Genomic DNA, 15,156 nt, shown 5'->3' with positions numbered 1-15,156 from the left:
ATCTCCGGCTTTCCTCCACTGAAACTGTGGCCACGTCTGCTTCGCAGAGTGGAAGCCGAGGGGATTCCAGTAATTTTGGTTGCCCCAGATTGGCCTCAGCGGCCCTGGTATGCGGACCTGGTGCGTCTGGTGGCAGACACTCCCTGGCGACTGCCGTTGTGAGAGGACCTTCTACCTCAAGGTCCAAACTTTCATCCTGCTTTACCATCGCTGGCTTTAACAGCATGGCTATTGAGAGTCAGGTGTTGAGGAACCGGGGTCTGTCGGACTCGGTGATTCCAACTATGTTGAGGGCACGGAAATCTTCTTCTCGGAAGATATACCATCGTACCTGGAAGGCCTACATCTCCATGTGTGAGGAGAAAGGATGGCATCCGCGTTTGTTTCCATAGCAAGGATCCTGCTGTTTCTCTAGCAAGGAGTAGACCAGAGATTGGCATTGATCACCATCAAGGGGCAAATCTCAGCCTTGGCTGTCTTTTTTCAATGACCCCTGGCATTGCACTCCTTAGTGGGTACCTTCGTTCAGGGGGTACGACATGTTGTCCCTCCGGTGCGTCCACCGTTACCCCCATGGAATTTGAACCTGGTGTTGTCGGCCCTTCAAAAACCGCCATTCGAAAGTATCAGGGAGATTCCCCTGTTGACTCTTTCCCAAAAGTGGTCTTTCTAGTTGCCATCACATCGGCCAGGAGGGTTTTGGAAGTTGCCAGCCTTGTCTTGCAAGTCGCCTTATCTGGTCATCCACAGAGATAAGGTGGTGTTGCGTCCGCAACCATCTTTCCTACCGAAGGTGGTCTCGGCTTTTCATATCAATGAGGACATTGTATTACCATCATTGTGTCCTAAGCCGAAGCACCCCAAAGAGGTGGCCCTTCACGCTCTTAATGTGGTTAGGGCTCTGAAGGTGTATTTGTCTGCCACGGCTCCCTTTCAGAAATCAGACTCACTGTTTGTTTCGGTGGCTGGCCCAAAGAAGGGTATGGCGGTCTCGTCGGCCACCATTTCCAGGTGGATCAGACAGATTGTAGTACAAGCCTATGCCTTGAAGGTGCCCCCCCCCCTTTCTGGTCATGGCCCACTCTACAAGGGCAAACAGAACGTCTTGGGCCTTCCGACACCAAGCGTCGGCCGCTCAGGTGTGTAAGGCGGCGACTTAGTCGTCTGTCCATACGTTTACCAAGTTCTACAAGGTAGACGTCAGTGCATCGGCTGATCCCTGTTTTGGCCACAAAGTTTTGCAGGTGGCCGTGTAGTTGCAATTTCGTATGCAATCGATATTTTTTCCTGGTTTTTCGGTAAAAACGCAGCACTGTTATGTTAATGCACTGTTGCATTACTTCCGCAAGTGGTTGCAGTCTTGGGGATCTCTCCTGTTGAGGATATCCGGTTATGTGGTGGGTTTTTCCACACACTGTTGTTTTTTGTGAGTTTAGTTTCACTAGTTCCCACTTACCATCGTGGATGAAGTTCTTATGCTGTTTTTCCCACCCCTCGTTTGGCACTGCTTGGGGACATCCCATTTTGTTACAGAGAGGAGCTGTGTCGGTCGGTGAATATAAGAGAAAATAGGATTTTTGTACTCACCGTAAAATCCTTTTCTCTGTAATTCCCAGACCGACACAGCACCCACCCCTCCTTTTGCTCTTTATGTTATACTGCTTGTTGACGTACTGAGTTCTGTTAGAGCAGGCTGTGGGTTTGTAGCCTAGGGACCGCCCCCTGGGTGGAACTAAATGTTCTGAAGTGTTGTATTACAACTTGTCTAGTTATCTCCAGTGATAGGGCTGACAACCATTTTGTTACAGAGAGGAGCTGTGTCGGTCAGTGAATTACAAAGAAAAGGATTTTACGGTGAGTACAAAAATCCTATTTTTTCACCTCTCTTTATGAAGAGTCCTTATATGCAGACTTATATTTGTACCTCACTTGCATTTTATTTCATTTTCTGTGATCACTCATGTTATATATGAGCGCAACCTATTTATATGCAATCAAATACCACCAAAAGAAAGCTATTTGTATGAAAAAAAGGACAAAAAAATAATTTTGATACAGATTTTCCTGACTGAGTAATTGTAATTTAAAGTGTGAGTGCTGAAAGCTCAAAATTGGTCTGGCAGGAGGGGGGTTTAAGTGCCCAGCAAGTGGTTAAATCTCCATCTACATTTCTTAACAATGATTTCCTCTCATTTATTACAAAACAGCACATATTTTGGTGCTGCAAAAATGGAATTTGCTGAGCTGCAATTTTAATTCCTTACTTTTGTGAGGTTCGTCTGAGGCGCTCTGTGTCACTGTCTCTCTTGTGTTTGGCGATATTCACCAGGTAGTTCTCCTTCTGAACAGCCTCCCATGTTAGCATCCTGCTATCTAGAGGCTCCTTCAATTCCAACACTACAAAACAAAATGTAACTTATTGGCACGTGTACAATGCTAGGGTTTAAAGTAAAAAGAAACCTCAGTCAGTCTCAATCTGTTCACTCTTTCTGAATTCACCAAAAACACAGAAATCAGCATCTTGTTTAGAAATATATTTTTTAAATGATCACTCTTGTGGTGTTGATGTAGTATTGCGACTGTTAGACTAGGATCACACAAGCCAAAAGCCACTGTCAGGTGTTCAGGAGGCAATCCCATCACCTCCTGAATGCCTGTTTTTCTTCTTTTTTTTTTTTTTTGCCAAGCAGCATTTTATAATGTGGCTAACGCACTGCAACCGCTAGTGTAAGATGAAATAACAGCACTCCACTGCAGGACTGTAAAAATTGCTTTACTGAAGACCCTAAAGATAATCTAAAGCTATGAGGAAAGATTAGCTGAACTGCATTTATTCTCTTTTGAGAAGGAGATTATGGGGGATATGGTCAACATGTATAAATACATAAGTGGTCCATATAGTGAACTTGGTGTAGAGTTATTCACTTTATAGGATATGTTCACCTTTGTAAAAAAAAATAAAAAAATAAATGCATATCTTTTTGCAGCTAAAAAATGCGCATTCAATTTTTTTTTTTAGATGCCTGCAAAGCATTGCACCTGCGGCAGGCAGTTACATACTGATAGAAGCAATGAAATACTAGAGTGATCAACCACGCCCTAGTAGTTAATTGTGAGCTACAAGCCGACAGCGGTGGTAGTAGGTACCTGTAGTTCTCCCATTTTCAACTCAAATGGCCTTGCCAGGTGGAGGAAGCCCTGCACAGCCTCTTTTTGTAAAACTGTAACAGCAGGTGCAGGAAGAAGATCCCTAGCCCCAGGAGATTGGGGGGGGTTGCTCATTTAGTAACATGTTACATCCTGGATATGGGTGTAACATGTTATGAAAGGTAAACTTAGCCTTTTAAGTGTTAGTTAAGTCCACTTTGTGATTTTTACCTACAGGTAAGCTTATAATAAAGCTTACCTGTAGGTAAAATGAATATCTCCTAAACATGCACTGTTTAGAAGATATTCGTTTTTTTGGTAGCCGGTCAATGTCACCACATGCCGCTTCTTCAGAGCGCTGCGCGGGAGTAACATCACCGCAACTTGGACATTCAAGCTGCTGGAGCCCGCACACCCAGAAAGACAAGTAGGTGAGAATGGAAGCCCTGTCAGAAGTGACAGCGCATCGCTGGAGGACTTTTTTCTAAGTTAAGTATTTCATAAGGTGCCTTTTTTTCCAATGCTGCTGCTTACTATCACTTTAAAGCACTATATTTTAAACCACATCCTGACCATTCCCCAAGCAAAGTAGGGCTAGGGTTGCCACCCCTCCGGGATTCACCGGTACAGTACGGGTTTTGAATCCTGTGTCTGGGGATCAGTCCGCCTGAGCCCCGGACACAGTGCTGAGGAGTCTCCTATTATTCTCTGTATTGGGGTTCCCCGTGCAGGTGTCTCCCTGCCTGCAATGCCCGGCGCTGTGTAACTTAAGTTGTGACACATTGCATGGAGTAGGCACTGCCGTCTCTCCCCCCTCACAGCCGTCCTGCAGACACACAGCCTCGGCTCTTCCCCTCTGCAAGCTGATCATGTGACCTATCCAGAAAGAGAGAGGAACAGACACAGAGAGCCTGCCGAGCAAGCTAAGGGGACACAGACTGCTGGGGTAGTGCAGAGCTGAGGGTCTTTACTTTCCTGCAGTTCAGTCCACAAGCTCTCCAGTGTGGAACTGTCATGCTGGTATTTCCAGGGTCCACCGTCCACTGACACCGCACTCTGCCCCACTGACTGACACTACCCCTTTAAGTCCACCCCCCTCTCCACTGTTAACACAATTTGGCCACAGCCACTGTTCACTGCAGCGCGCTATGCGCGCCTCCTTACTACTCTCCTTGGGTAAGTGAAAGGTGTCCCAAGTCTCCTACAATCCTATAGCATGTACTACAAAACAAGTTGCAGTGCGCCGCTAAAGTGTTCAGGTTTGGCTTGGCGAAAAGGTGATAACCCTAAGTAGGGCTAGCCTGTCTAATCCAAACCAACTCCAATAAACTTGTATGGTCAGCAAGCTTCAAAAAATTTATTAAAAAAGCAATTACTGTTTTTGCCCTAGCCTTAGCTGCAAATATGCAGAGGATTCCTGTTCCACTTCAGTTTTTTTTTTTACAATGTGACTGCTAGTCTGGGGAGAAGATCCCCAGCCCGCTATCACAATGGGGAATCGGGTGCGGGGGCTGCTGCAGCAGTAACATATTATACCCTGAATATGGGTGTAACCTGTTACAAAAGGTGAACTTATCCTTTAAGGTCATCACAGAGGACAAGAGGGCACTCTTTACATCTGGAGGAAAAGAGATTTATCCTTCAAACATGGAAAGGCGTTTTCCCAGTAAAAGCTGTGAAAATGTGGAATAAACTCCTTAACCGCATGCCGACCATCCGTCACAGTTGTACTGCGGCAGCATTGTTCGGCTGCGCAAATCGCCGTTGTTACGTTGGTAACAAACGGCCACTAGGGGGCACAGGCACGCCCCCGCTCGCTCCCCGAGCTGATGTCATAAATCTATCCCCTATTTTGTAGACGCTATAACCTTTCCCCCAAACCAATCAATAAACGCTTATTATGTAGAAGAATACATATCGGCCTAAACTGAGGAAAACATTTTTTTTATATATTTTTGGGGGATGTTATAGCAAAAAGTAAAAAATAATGCGTTTTTTTCAAAATTGATGCTCTTTTTTTTGTTTATAGCCCAAAAAATAAAAAACGCAGAGGTGATCAAATACCACCAAAAGAAAGCTCTATTTGTGGGAAAAAAAGGACATCAATATTGTTAGGGAGCCATGATGCACGACCGCACAATTGTCAGTTAAAGTGACGCATTGCCAAATCGCAAAAAGTGGTCTGGTCTTTGGCCAGCCAAATGGTCCGGGGCTTAAGTGGTTAAAGATGTAGTACTGGCTAGCTCAGTAGATTGTTTAAAAAAGGCCTGGATTATTTTCTAAATGCACAAAATCTAACTGGATACTAATATTTTTAGGTAATGTTGATCCAGGGAATATCCGAGCCTCATGGGGGGATCAGGAAGGAATGTTTTCCCCCCCAAGGGAGTAAATTGGATCATGCTTTTTTGGGGATTTTTGCCTTCCTCTGTACCAACTGTGAGTTTAGGATTGTGTATATAGAGGTTATTGATTGTGTGGGGTTTTGTTTTTCACTGTGGGTTCAACTGGATGTACTTGTGTCTTTATTTAACCAGATGAACTAAGTAAGACAGGGTAAAACATCCATATCATGCAACATTACTAATGTGTTTCAGCCGCAAGAGGCCTAAATCATAGCATTGCTTAAAGCGCAGGTCTGCCCATTTCTGCAGAAATGAAAAGCCATCAGCTACACATACTGCAGCTGCTGAATTTTAATAATAGGACACTTACCTGTGAGACCAGCGATGTTAGCACCGCAGCTGTTTCCATCAGCTGTCAGGTGCTGCCGCCACCATTGCAGGTAAGCAAACCTAGCAGGCAACCCTACTGCGCATGCGTGAGGCTCCGCTCCGCTGAGCTGCTGGCATAATTCACCACAGCCTAAAGACAGGTATCCGCTCCAAACCACCTATCACCACCCCCCCCCCCCCCCCCCCCCCCGAAAGGTGTCAAATGTGGCACCGAAGGGGGGAGGAGACAAATAAGCAGAAGTTCCACTTTTGGGTGGAACTCCGCTTTAAGGTCGCTTGCGGCTGAAACACATTAGCAATGTTGCGGCTGAAACACATTAGCAATGTTGTACTATATGGATGTATTACTCTGCCTTACACAGTTAGTCTGGTTGAAAAAGTGATTTGTAGAGTGCCAGCTTTCATTTTAAACTCAATATATACAGCTTACAGGAGCTTGAGCCAAAGCACCAACCCTCCTCACAGCTTAAGTTGATTTTGTTCACTGTGTAGTGCACCCCCTTGAGGGCCGGAGATGAACTGGATTACCCCATTCTTACACAGCCAGGCACACTGAATTTTAACAGGCACTCCAGAGACAGAACAGTTAGTAAATGTTTTTGAGGTTTATTGAGAGTTAATAACTTGGATGGGAAATTATGGGATGCCTATTTGACTTCAGCAACAACACTTTAGCAACATCTTCAGGGACATCTTCCTATACATATTCTATATAAAGCCTCCTTGACTTTTCTCCTGCACTTTACTTGCTTGCAGAATCCAGATGAATCATTGTAATGGATCTGACAGGCACAGTCAGGTTTAGCAATGGTCTTTTGCAGGCAGGAACTCAAAGCCCCTTGTTGTGTAGCAGTACACAGTGATCAGCTTGCACTCTCCCTCCTGTGGCTACTGATTTTAGCACCACCATCCAGGGTTGCCAACTGCCAGTAAATTTACTGACAGTTTGTAAAAAGCAGTGATTTTTTTTTTATAACTGCCAGTAAATATCAGGGGCTGATAATTTCATGCTGTGTTGACTTTTTAAGTGTAAATCAAGCAAATGACCTTGGTATAGGTATTGTCAGTGTTTCCATATATGTTTATACTGTTCAAATATTCACCGTTTTAGTTTTCAATAGGAGTTCTGTAATTTCACAGATTGCCAGTAAAAAATGTGCTCCGCCAGTAAATTTTCCATGTTTTGTCAGTAAAAAAATACTGTGGGAAGATGGCAACCCTGCCATCATCTCACCTGGCTGGATCTGCCCCTTTAACTAGCCCTCCAGGCTAACTTTCCTCCACCGTCCTCTAGACTGACTCACATCAGCCCACCTGGCTGACTCTGCAGAAGATCTCCCAGGGAAGGGATGAAGACTTGGCACAGTGCTGTCATGGAGAACTGTCTATGTATGGCAGTCTCCCCCCTTTTAAGTTCCCAGTAGTGCTGCTCTATTTGCACTGTCCCCCACTTGCTCCCATGCTTCCAGGAAGGGCTTTTTCTTTGTGTTATGGCAGGATCCTTCCAGCATCCGAGCCCTGGTCCAAGGTCACCCCCCCCCCCCCAGACTAGGGTGCCCCAGAGGGTCGCTGACAGTCTCCACAGCACTATATCTCCATCTTCCAACTGACTGCCCCTGTTGGCATGGCTCATGCCTATTTGTGAGGTGAACCCTGCCCCCTTTATGGGGGATTGGCTGAGGCCCTCAAATATTTCAGGCAGTTCCTCCTAACCTCCCCTCCATAGCTCTACAAGTTTTTACAACACTCTCTAGATCAAGGGGAGGCACCAGAGGAGCTGTCAGAATGAGGCCGCGTACACACGGGCGGACTGTTCGCCCAACCTTGTCCGCTGAACAGTGTTTGGGCGGACAGTCCGCTCGTGTGTGGGCTTTCAGCGGACAGTTTCAGCGGACAGTTGGACGGACAAAGTCTTTCGGAAATTCCGAAAAACTGTCCGCTGAAACTGTGTTTGAGCGAACAGTCCGCCCGTGTGTGGGCCTGTCCGCTGTACTTTCGAAATGAGCGGACTGTTCCCGCTCGGAAAGTCCGCCCATTTCGAGCGCGTGTACAGGCAGGCGGGGCCCGCGAAGGAGACGTCGCGGGCTCCGCCGCCTGGAATGGGCTTAAAGGGGAACCCCAACGCCGAAAAAAATCGGCGTGGGGGTTCCCCCCAAGTCCACACCAGACCCTTGTCCGAGCACGCTACCCGGCCGGCCAGGAAAGGGGGGCGAGCGAGCGCGCCCCCCCTCCTGAGCCGTACCAGGCCGCGTGCCCTCAACATGGGGGGTGCCTTGGGGAAGGGGGGGCCGCGTGGCCCCCCCCCACCCCAAAGCACCTTGTCCCCATGTTGATGAGGACAAGGGCCTCTTCCCGACAACCCTGGCCGTTGGTTGTCGGGGTCTGCGGGCGGGGGGCTTATCGGAATCCGGGAGCCCCCTTTAAGAAGGGGGCCCCCGGATACCGGCCCCCCACCCTATGTGAATGAGTATGGGGTACAATGTACCCCTACCCATTCACCTGTGAAATAAAGTACAAATAAAAACACAACACAGGGGGAAAAAATATTTTATTGCACAGCCGGGGGTCTTCCGTCTTCGGGGGTCTTCTCGCCGGACTCCACCGCTATGTGTGTGTAGCTCTTTTGCCAGCGGAGGAGTCCGGCTTTCTTCCTCCCCGCCGCCGGCCTCTTCTCCCGACTTCGGGGGTCTTGTCCCCCTCTTCGGTTCTTCTGCCGGGCCACCGCGCCTGGTCCGGTGGCCCGGTCTTCTGTCGCCGTCTTCCGTTCTTCTGTCGCCGCCTTCGGTTCTTCTGCCGGGCCACCGCGCCTTCTTTTAGCTCTTTTACAGGCGGTGGCCCGGTCTTCTGTCGCCGTCGCCGCCTTCCGTTCTTGTTCTTCTTCTTGTTCTTCTTGTTCTTCTCCTGGAGATGTTGACTCGACGAGCTCTCCGGCCGGAATGCCGGGGACGCGCTGTGCGGTCACTTATATAGTGACAATGGGGCGGGGTCACATGGTATATGTCACATGGGTTGGTCACATGGGTTGATGTCACATGGGGACTATGACATCGTAAGGGGGCGGGGTCACCATGTGACATCAACCCATGTGACATATACCATGTGACCCCGCCCCATTGTCACTATATAAGTCACAGCGCAGGGCGGCTCTGGCATTCCGGCCGGAGGGAGCGACGTGTCAACATCGCCTGGAGAAGAACAAGAAGAACAAGAAGAAGAACACGAACGGAAGGCGGCGACGGCGACAGAAGACCGGGCCACCGCCTGTAAAAGAGCTACAAGAAGGCGCGGTGGCCCGGCAGAAGAACCGAAGGCGGCGACAGAAGAACGGAAGACGGCGACAGAAGACCGGGCCACCGGACCAGGCGCGGTGGCCCGGCAGAAGAACCGAAGAGGGGGACAAGACCCCCGAAGTCGGGAGAAGAGGCCGGCGGCGGGGAGGAAGAAAGCCGGACTCCTCCGCTGGCAAAAGAGCTACACACACATAGCGGAGGAGTCCGGCGAGAAGACCCCCGAAGACGGAAGACCCCCGGCTGTGCAATAAAATATTTTTTCCCCCTGTGTTGTGTTTTTATTTGTACTTTATTTCACAGGTGAATGGGTAGGGGTACATTGTACCCCATACTCATTCACATAGGGTGGGGGGCCAGTATCCGGGGGCCCCCTTCTTAAAGGGGGCTCCCGGATTCCGATAAGCCCCCCGCCCGCAGACCCCGACAACCAACGGCCAGGGTTGTCGGGAAGAGGCCCCTCATCAACATGGGGACAAGGTGCTTTGGGGTGGGGGGGGCCACGCGGCCCCCCCCTTCCCCAAGGCACCCCCCCATGTTGAGGGCACGCGGCCTGGTAAGGCTCAGGAGGGGGGGCGCGCTCGCTCGCCCCCCTTTCCTGGCCGGCCGGGTAGCGTGCTCGGACAAGGGTCTGGTGTGGACTTGGGGGGGAACCCCCACGCCGATTTTTTTCGGCGTTGGGGTTCCCCTTTAAGCCCATTCCAGGCGGCGGAGCCCGCGACGTCTCCTTCGCGGGCCCCGCCTACCTGTACACGCGCTCGAAATGGGCGGACTTGCCTCCGCCTTACGTGGGCGAGTCCGTTCATTTCAAAAGTTGAGCGAACTGTTTGCCCAACCTTGTTCGTCAAACAGTCCGCTCGTGTGTGGGCAAGTCCGCTCATGCAAATTTTGAGCGGACTGTTTGACAAACTGTTTGCCGAACAAGGTTGGGCGAACAGTCCGCGCGTGTGTACGCGGCCTGAGTCATCCAGCCCTGACTGAATCCGGACCCAGATTCACAGCTCAGGCTTAGCCCTAAACCAAACAAAAATGTTCCTACACTAACAAAGCTACACTACAAGACCAATCTTACATCTAGCACACACTAGAGGGTGCTACAACTGCAACCCCAAACCATGTATATGGCTCATGCTCACAGTGCGGCCCCATTGACTTGAATTGCTGCTTTTTACAGGAAGTGCTAACTGTTAACTCTGCATAGCACAATAAATTTGCGGTGTCAAACTTCATGCAAAATGTAAGCAGTCTCTTCCAGCTGTATTTTACACTTTAGGTAAGTGGGGGTGGTAAAAACAAGGCCAAATTGCTAAAAAAGAAAAAAATACACATATTCTAATCATACTGTTTCCTCCTTGACACCCTATTCACAATGGCTACCTATGTAGTACAGAGACCACGGCTATAGGCTCCAATAGTATGCAGCCACCTGTGGCGTGCTGTGGCCTGGCAGGATTTTTAAATTTCCTTTCCCCCATCCTATGTGTTTATGGGGTGGGGGGAATCTTTCACTGAGAAACCCTTTTTTTATTATACTAATTGTCACATTTTTCTGTGTGTTCATGGTCTGTACAAAGCCCCCAAAAATATAATAAACTGCCCAGCCTCTATCTGCAAGTCATTACTTACTGAAATGTCTGATTTTCTGTGACTCCACCTTGCGGATCTTGCGCTTGATAAAGGTGTGAATGTGGCTGATGATGATGAAGGGGGGAGCCAGTGCTGGGCGGTTGTGGTACTCCACAATTAGGTTGTATCGCTGGAACTTCCAGTAGATATCACTGTTTCCTTGCACTTTGGAGAAGGTGTAGCTGTGAGACGAAAGGCACAGGTGATAAATGGCACAGTATGGCCAAAATCAGGATTATCGATTCTTCATCTTACGTTCTTCCTTGTGTAAAACACATAATAACAGTACATCTATTCCATACAAAAATCAAAGTGTGAAACTGTGACTTATAAGCTGGGTGCACACTGTTCGAAAATCAGCTGATTCCGCAGTCTGTTTGACATGGTATGGTGATCTGTTAGTTTTTTCTTTCGCTTAACCTGCTGGGTTGAACGAAAAAAGAAAAGCTTCCAGTTTGTACCCAGCTTTATACAATTACAACATGGTGTTTGGAAGACTAAGAAACCCTCTGGTGTGGGTCAGTTACTATGTGATGAAAGGAAATAGTAGGCACACAATCCAATCTGGCTGTCCCTATGAACATATATTATATAGTCCAAAAAAGTCTGTCAATAGTTCATAATACTCGTGGCAGCTGTCCCCAAAGCAGAAGCAGTCTCTGTAATAAATCAAAAAAGTGAGAAAGAGAAGCTCCAGAGAAAATTATCTCTGTCATTTTCTCTGGCACACATACTGGATTGATAAAGGAGCGTGGACGCTCCAAAACACGTAGCCAATTATATCCGATGCTGTGACGTCACCTCTACCAGTGTGCATTCCAATGTGGTTCCTGGAAGCTCTAGGCACCATCTTTCCACCATCCTTCAGTATATACTGTACAAAGTCAGCCAGAGCACAGAGACATCACACACAGAACAGTGGTCTTCATTATGAGCTTGCTGACTTACTAATTTTGCGTATTTAATAAAACAGCCATTATGCTACACTAAGGCTCAGTTCACATAATTACATAGTCAGGTTGAAAAAAAAAAGACACAAGTCCATCCAGTTCAACCACAAAAAAATAAAAAAAAATAATAATATCATACAATCACATATACCCAATTCTATACCACAGTTGATCCAGAGGAAGGCGAAAAACCCCAGCAGAGCATGATCCAATTTGCTAAAGCACGAAAAAATTCCTTCCTGATCCCCTGAGAGGCAATCGCTTTTCCCCCGATGAACTTTACCTATAAATGTTAGTACCCAGTTATATTATGTACATTTAGAAAATAATCCAGGCCTTTCTTAAAGCAATCTACTGAGCTGGCCAGAACCACCTCTGCAGGGAGTCTATTCCACATTTTCACAGCTCTTACTGTGAAGAAACCTTTCCATATTTGGAGATGTAATCTCTTTTCTTCTAGACGTAAAGAGTGCCCCCTTATCCTCTATGTTGACTGTAAAGTGAATAACTCAACACCAAGTTCACTATATGGACCCCTTATATATTTGTACATGTTGATCATATCCCCCCTTAATCTCCTCCTTATCAAGAGTGAATAAATTCAGTTCCTCTAATATTTCCTCATAGCTGAGCTCCTCCATGCCTCTTATCAGTTTGGTTGCCCTTCTCTGCACTTTCTCCAGTTCCCCAATATCCTTTTTGAGAACTGGTGCCCAAAACTGAACTGCATATTCCAGATGAGGTCTTACTAATGATTTGAACAGGGGCAAAATTATATCTCTCTCCAGTCCATACCTCTCTTAATACAAGAAAGGACTGTGCTCGCTTTGGAAACCGCAGCTTGTCATTGCATGCTATTATTGAGCTTATGATCTACCAAAACCCCCAGATCCTTGTCCACTATGGATCCCCCCAGTTGTACTCCCCTAGTAAGTATGATGCATGCATATTCTTAGCCCCCAAGTGCATAACTTTACATTTCTCAACATTAAATCTCATCTGCCACATAGCCGCCAAATTAAACAGAGCATTGAGATCGGCTTGTAAATTGGAGACATCCTGTAAGGACTTTATTCCACTGCATAGCTTGGTGTCATCTGCAGAGATGGAAATTTTACTTTTGATCCCAGACCCAATATCATTTATAAAGACATTAAAAAGTAAGAGTCCCAGCACTGAACCTTGGGGTACACCACTGAAAACCTTAGACCATTCAGAATAAGAATCATTAACCACTACGCTCTGAATTCTTCTTTTAGCCAGTTTTCTATCCATTTACAAACTGATATTTCCAAACCTGTAGACTTTACTTTAAACATGAGTTGTGTGTGCAGAACTGTATCGAACATTTTTGCAAAAACCAAGTATACCACATCCACCGCCACCCCTCTGTCCAAGGTTTTACTTACCTCCTCATAAAAAGAAATCTGGTTTGTCTGACAACTTCTGTCTTTCATGAATCCATGCTGTCTGTTGCTTAAAATATTTTTTTCCTGCAAGAACTCGTCTATGTGGTCTTTTATTAATCTCTCCAGTATCTTCCCAACTATAGAAGTTAAACTAACAGGTCTATAGTTACTTGGTAAAGACTTTGTTCCCTTTTTAAATATAGGCACAACATTGGCCCTGCGCCAATCCAGTGGTACTAGTCCTGTTATTAATGAGTCCCTAAAAATTAGATACAATGGCTTTGAAATTACAGAGCTCGATCCGTGGGTGGATGCCATCAGGTCCAGGTGCTTTATCCACCTTTATTCCGTCCAAATATTTCTGGACCATATCACTTTTGAGCCATTGTGGATTTGGGGCTGTGTCACTACCACCCCCATTATGTACATGAGCTCCCCCGTGCTCCTTTGTATACACAAAGCTGAAGAAATATATGCAAATTAGATGCATTTTGAACCACATTAGATTTTTAGGAGGACATGTCAAATCAAACTGGCTTTCTATGGAGCTGGTTCATATATATGCGGTGCAGCAGCAGGGCAAATTTGCTGCAAATTAAAAAAAAGTCATGTGTGTTTTCTGAGAACTGCGGTGCAATTCAGATGCAAATTCCAGGCTCATTGTCTTCTATGGGAATGCATCTGAAACCAACATCTCCGTTTTTAAATACAAATTCGATCCAAAAAAATAAAAAAAAACTGATTCCCCCCAATCCATTTTAGGGCCTCTCTGATCTGGTACAAATTTTAAGGAGATTCTCATGCCAAAATGTAAAAAAAGAAACAGGTCTTGGATTTTAAGGGGAACCACCACACCAAAATGAAAAAAAAAAAGAAATGGCACGAGGCCCCCCAAAATCCATAACATACCAGTGCTTTGAGGCAGGGGAAGCTCTGTTAAGGATGTGGCAGATGGCTTCCCACTCCTCAACAACCAGCTAATGTTAAAGATGACAGTGGCTGATAGTTCCAAAATTTGCATCTGAACCGCATCTAAATCACAGCTGAACAGCTGCTTTGGAAAACTAATTAGAAATTTACACCAGACCTGTGTAAACCTAGCCTTAGTAGGTGCTTCCCTTTCTCCCTTGTGAGCCAGTTACTAGCTGAAGAACACCACACGAGAACAGCTGAGGAAATTGAAGCACAACTACCACCAGCCACAAAACATAATCCATCAATGAAGATCCAGCAGTACTTTGGGCAGAGGTCACCTTTAAGAACATAATGAAATAACATGACCCCCATATACATTAGTTACCTGAACATGGCAATCAGCAGATTCAGCAAGAGGATGTTGGCAACAAGCAAGAAAACAACCAGAAGCAAAATCACAAGCCAGTTGGCAAAAGTGTTGGGACATGGGGGTAACTCTTCATTCATGATAGCCACAGGGTCATCTGTGCAGTTTTCAATTGCCAACTTTCCAGCTGCAATAAAAAAAAAAAAATATATATATATATATATATATATTATACCATTTACCTGTACATTATACCACAGTTGTTTAGTTTAATAACATAATCATGTACCATGTATCATTAAACACTATTTCTGGTGACAATCCGGGATTCCCTCACTTTGAAGGGGCTTCCTCTCACTTCCTGTTTTGGGACAGGAAGTGAAAGAAATCTCCGCAATGGGACATATATGTCAAAAAATTAACAGGAGTAAAGACCCTTATATTTTTCAATATGAAGGTCTAGGAATTATCCCTGACGAAGAGCAGGTCTTGAAACCCGTTGAGCATATGTGCACAATACTTTCTATACAAGTTATTTTTGACATGCCAGCATGATTGGTGCTTATATATACAGTTATCTTCTTGTTGTAAAACGATGGGTGATGTGACAATTTTGGGTGTTAGTGGATTTTATCATTGTTTTAATAAAGTTTTGTTATGGTTCTTATAAAATATGAGGAAAAAAAAAATAATATATATATAATGTTGTTCTTTGGAGAT

The 15,156-nt window shown here is 46.1% G+C and overlaps 1 protein-coding gene across 1 annotated transcript in view; it reads right to left on the bottom strand.

The window, feature by feature from the left end:
- LOC143973784 (transient receptor potential cation channel subfamily M member 5-like) overlaps positions 1 to 15,156 on the bottom strand; it is a 235,194-nt gene that overhangs the window by 146,737 nt on the left and 73,301 nt on the right. The window contains exons 3-5 of the mRNA XM_077474640.1: positions 14,455 to 14,623; positions 10,796 to 10,977; positions 2,265 to 2,397 (exon numbers count right to left, since the gene is read on the bottom strand). Of these exons, the coding sequence (XP_077330766.1) occupies positions 2,265 to 2,397; positions 10,796 to 10,977; positions 14,455 to 14,623 (484 nt within the window). The remainder of the gene's footprint in view (positions 1 to 2,264; positions 2,398 to 10,795; positions 10,978 to 14,454; positions 14,624 to 15,156) is intronic.

The sequence above is a fragment of the Lithobates pipiens genome, unplaced genomic scaffold, assembly GCF_037356315.1.
Source record: "Lithobates pipiens isolate NorthernLeopardFrog02 unplaced genomic scaffold, aLitPip1_a1.2 Scaffold_99, whole genome shotgun sequence".
Lineage (NCBI taxonomy): Eukaryota > Metazoa > Chordata > Amphibia > Anura > Ranidae > Lithobates > Lithobates pipiens.
The sequence above is the reverse complement of the archived record's forward strand: the minus strand, read 5'-3'. Positions and strand labels throughout refer to the sequence as shown.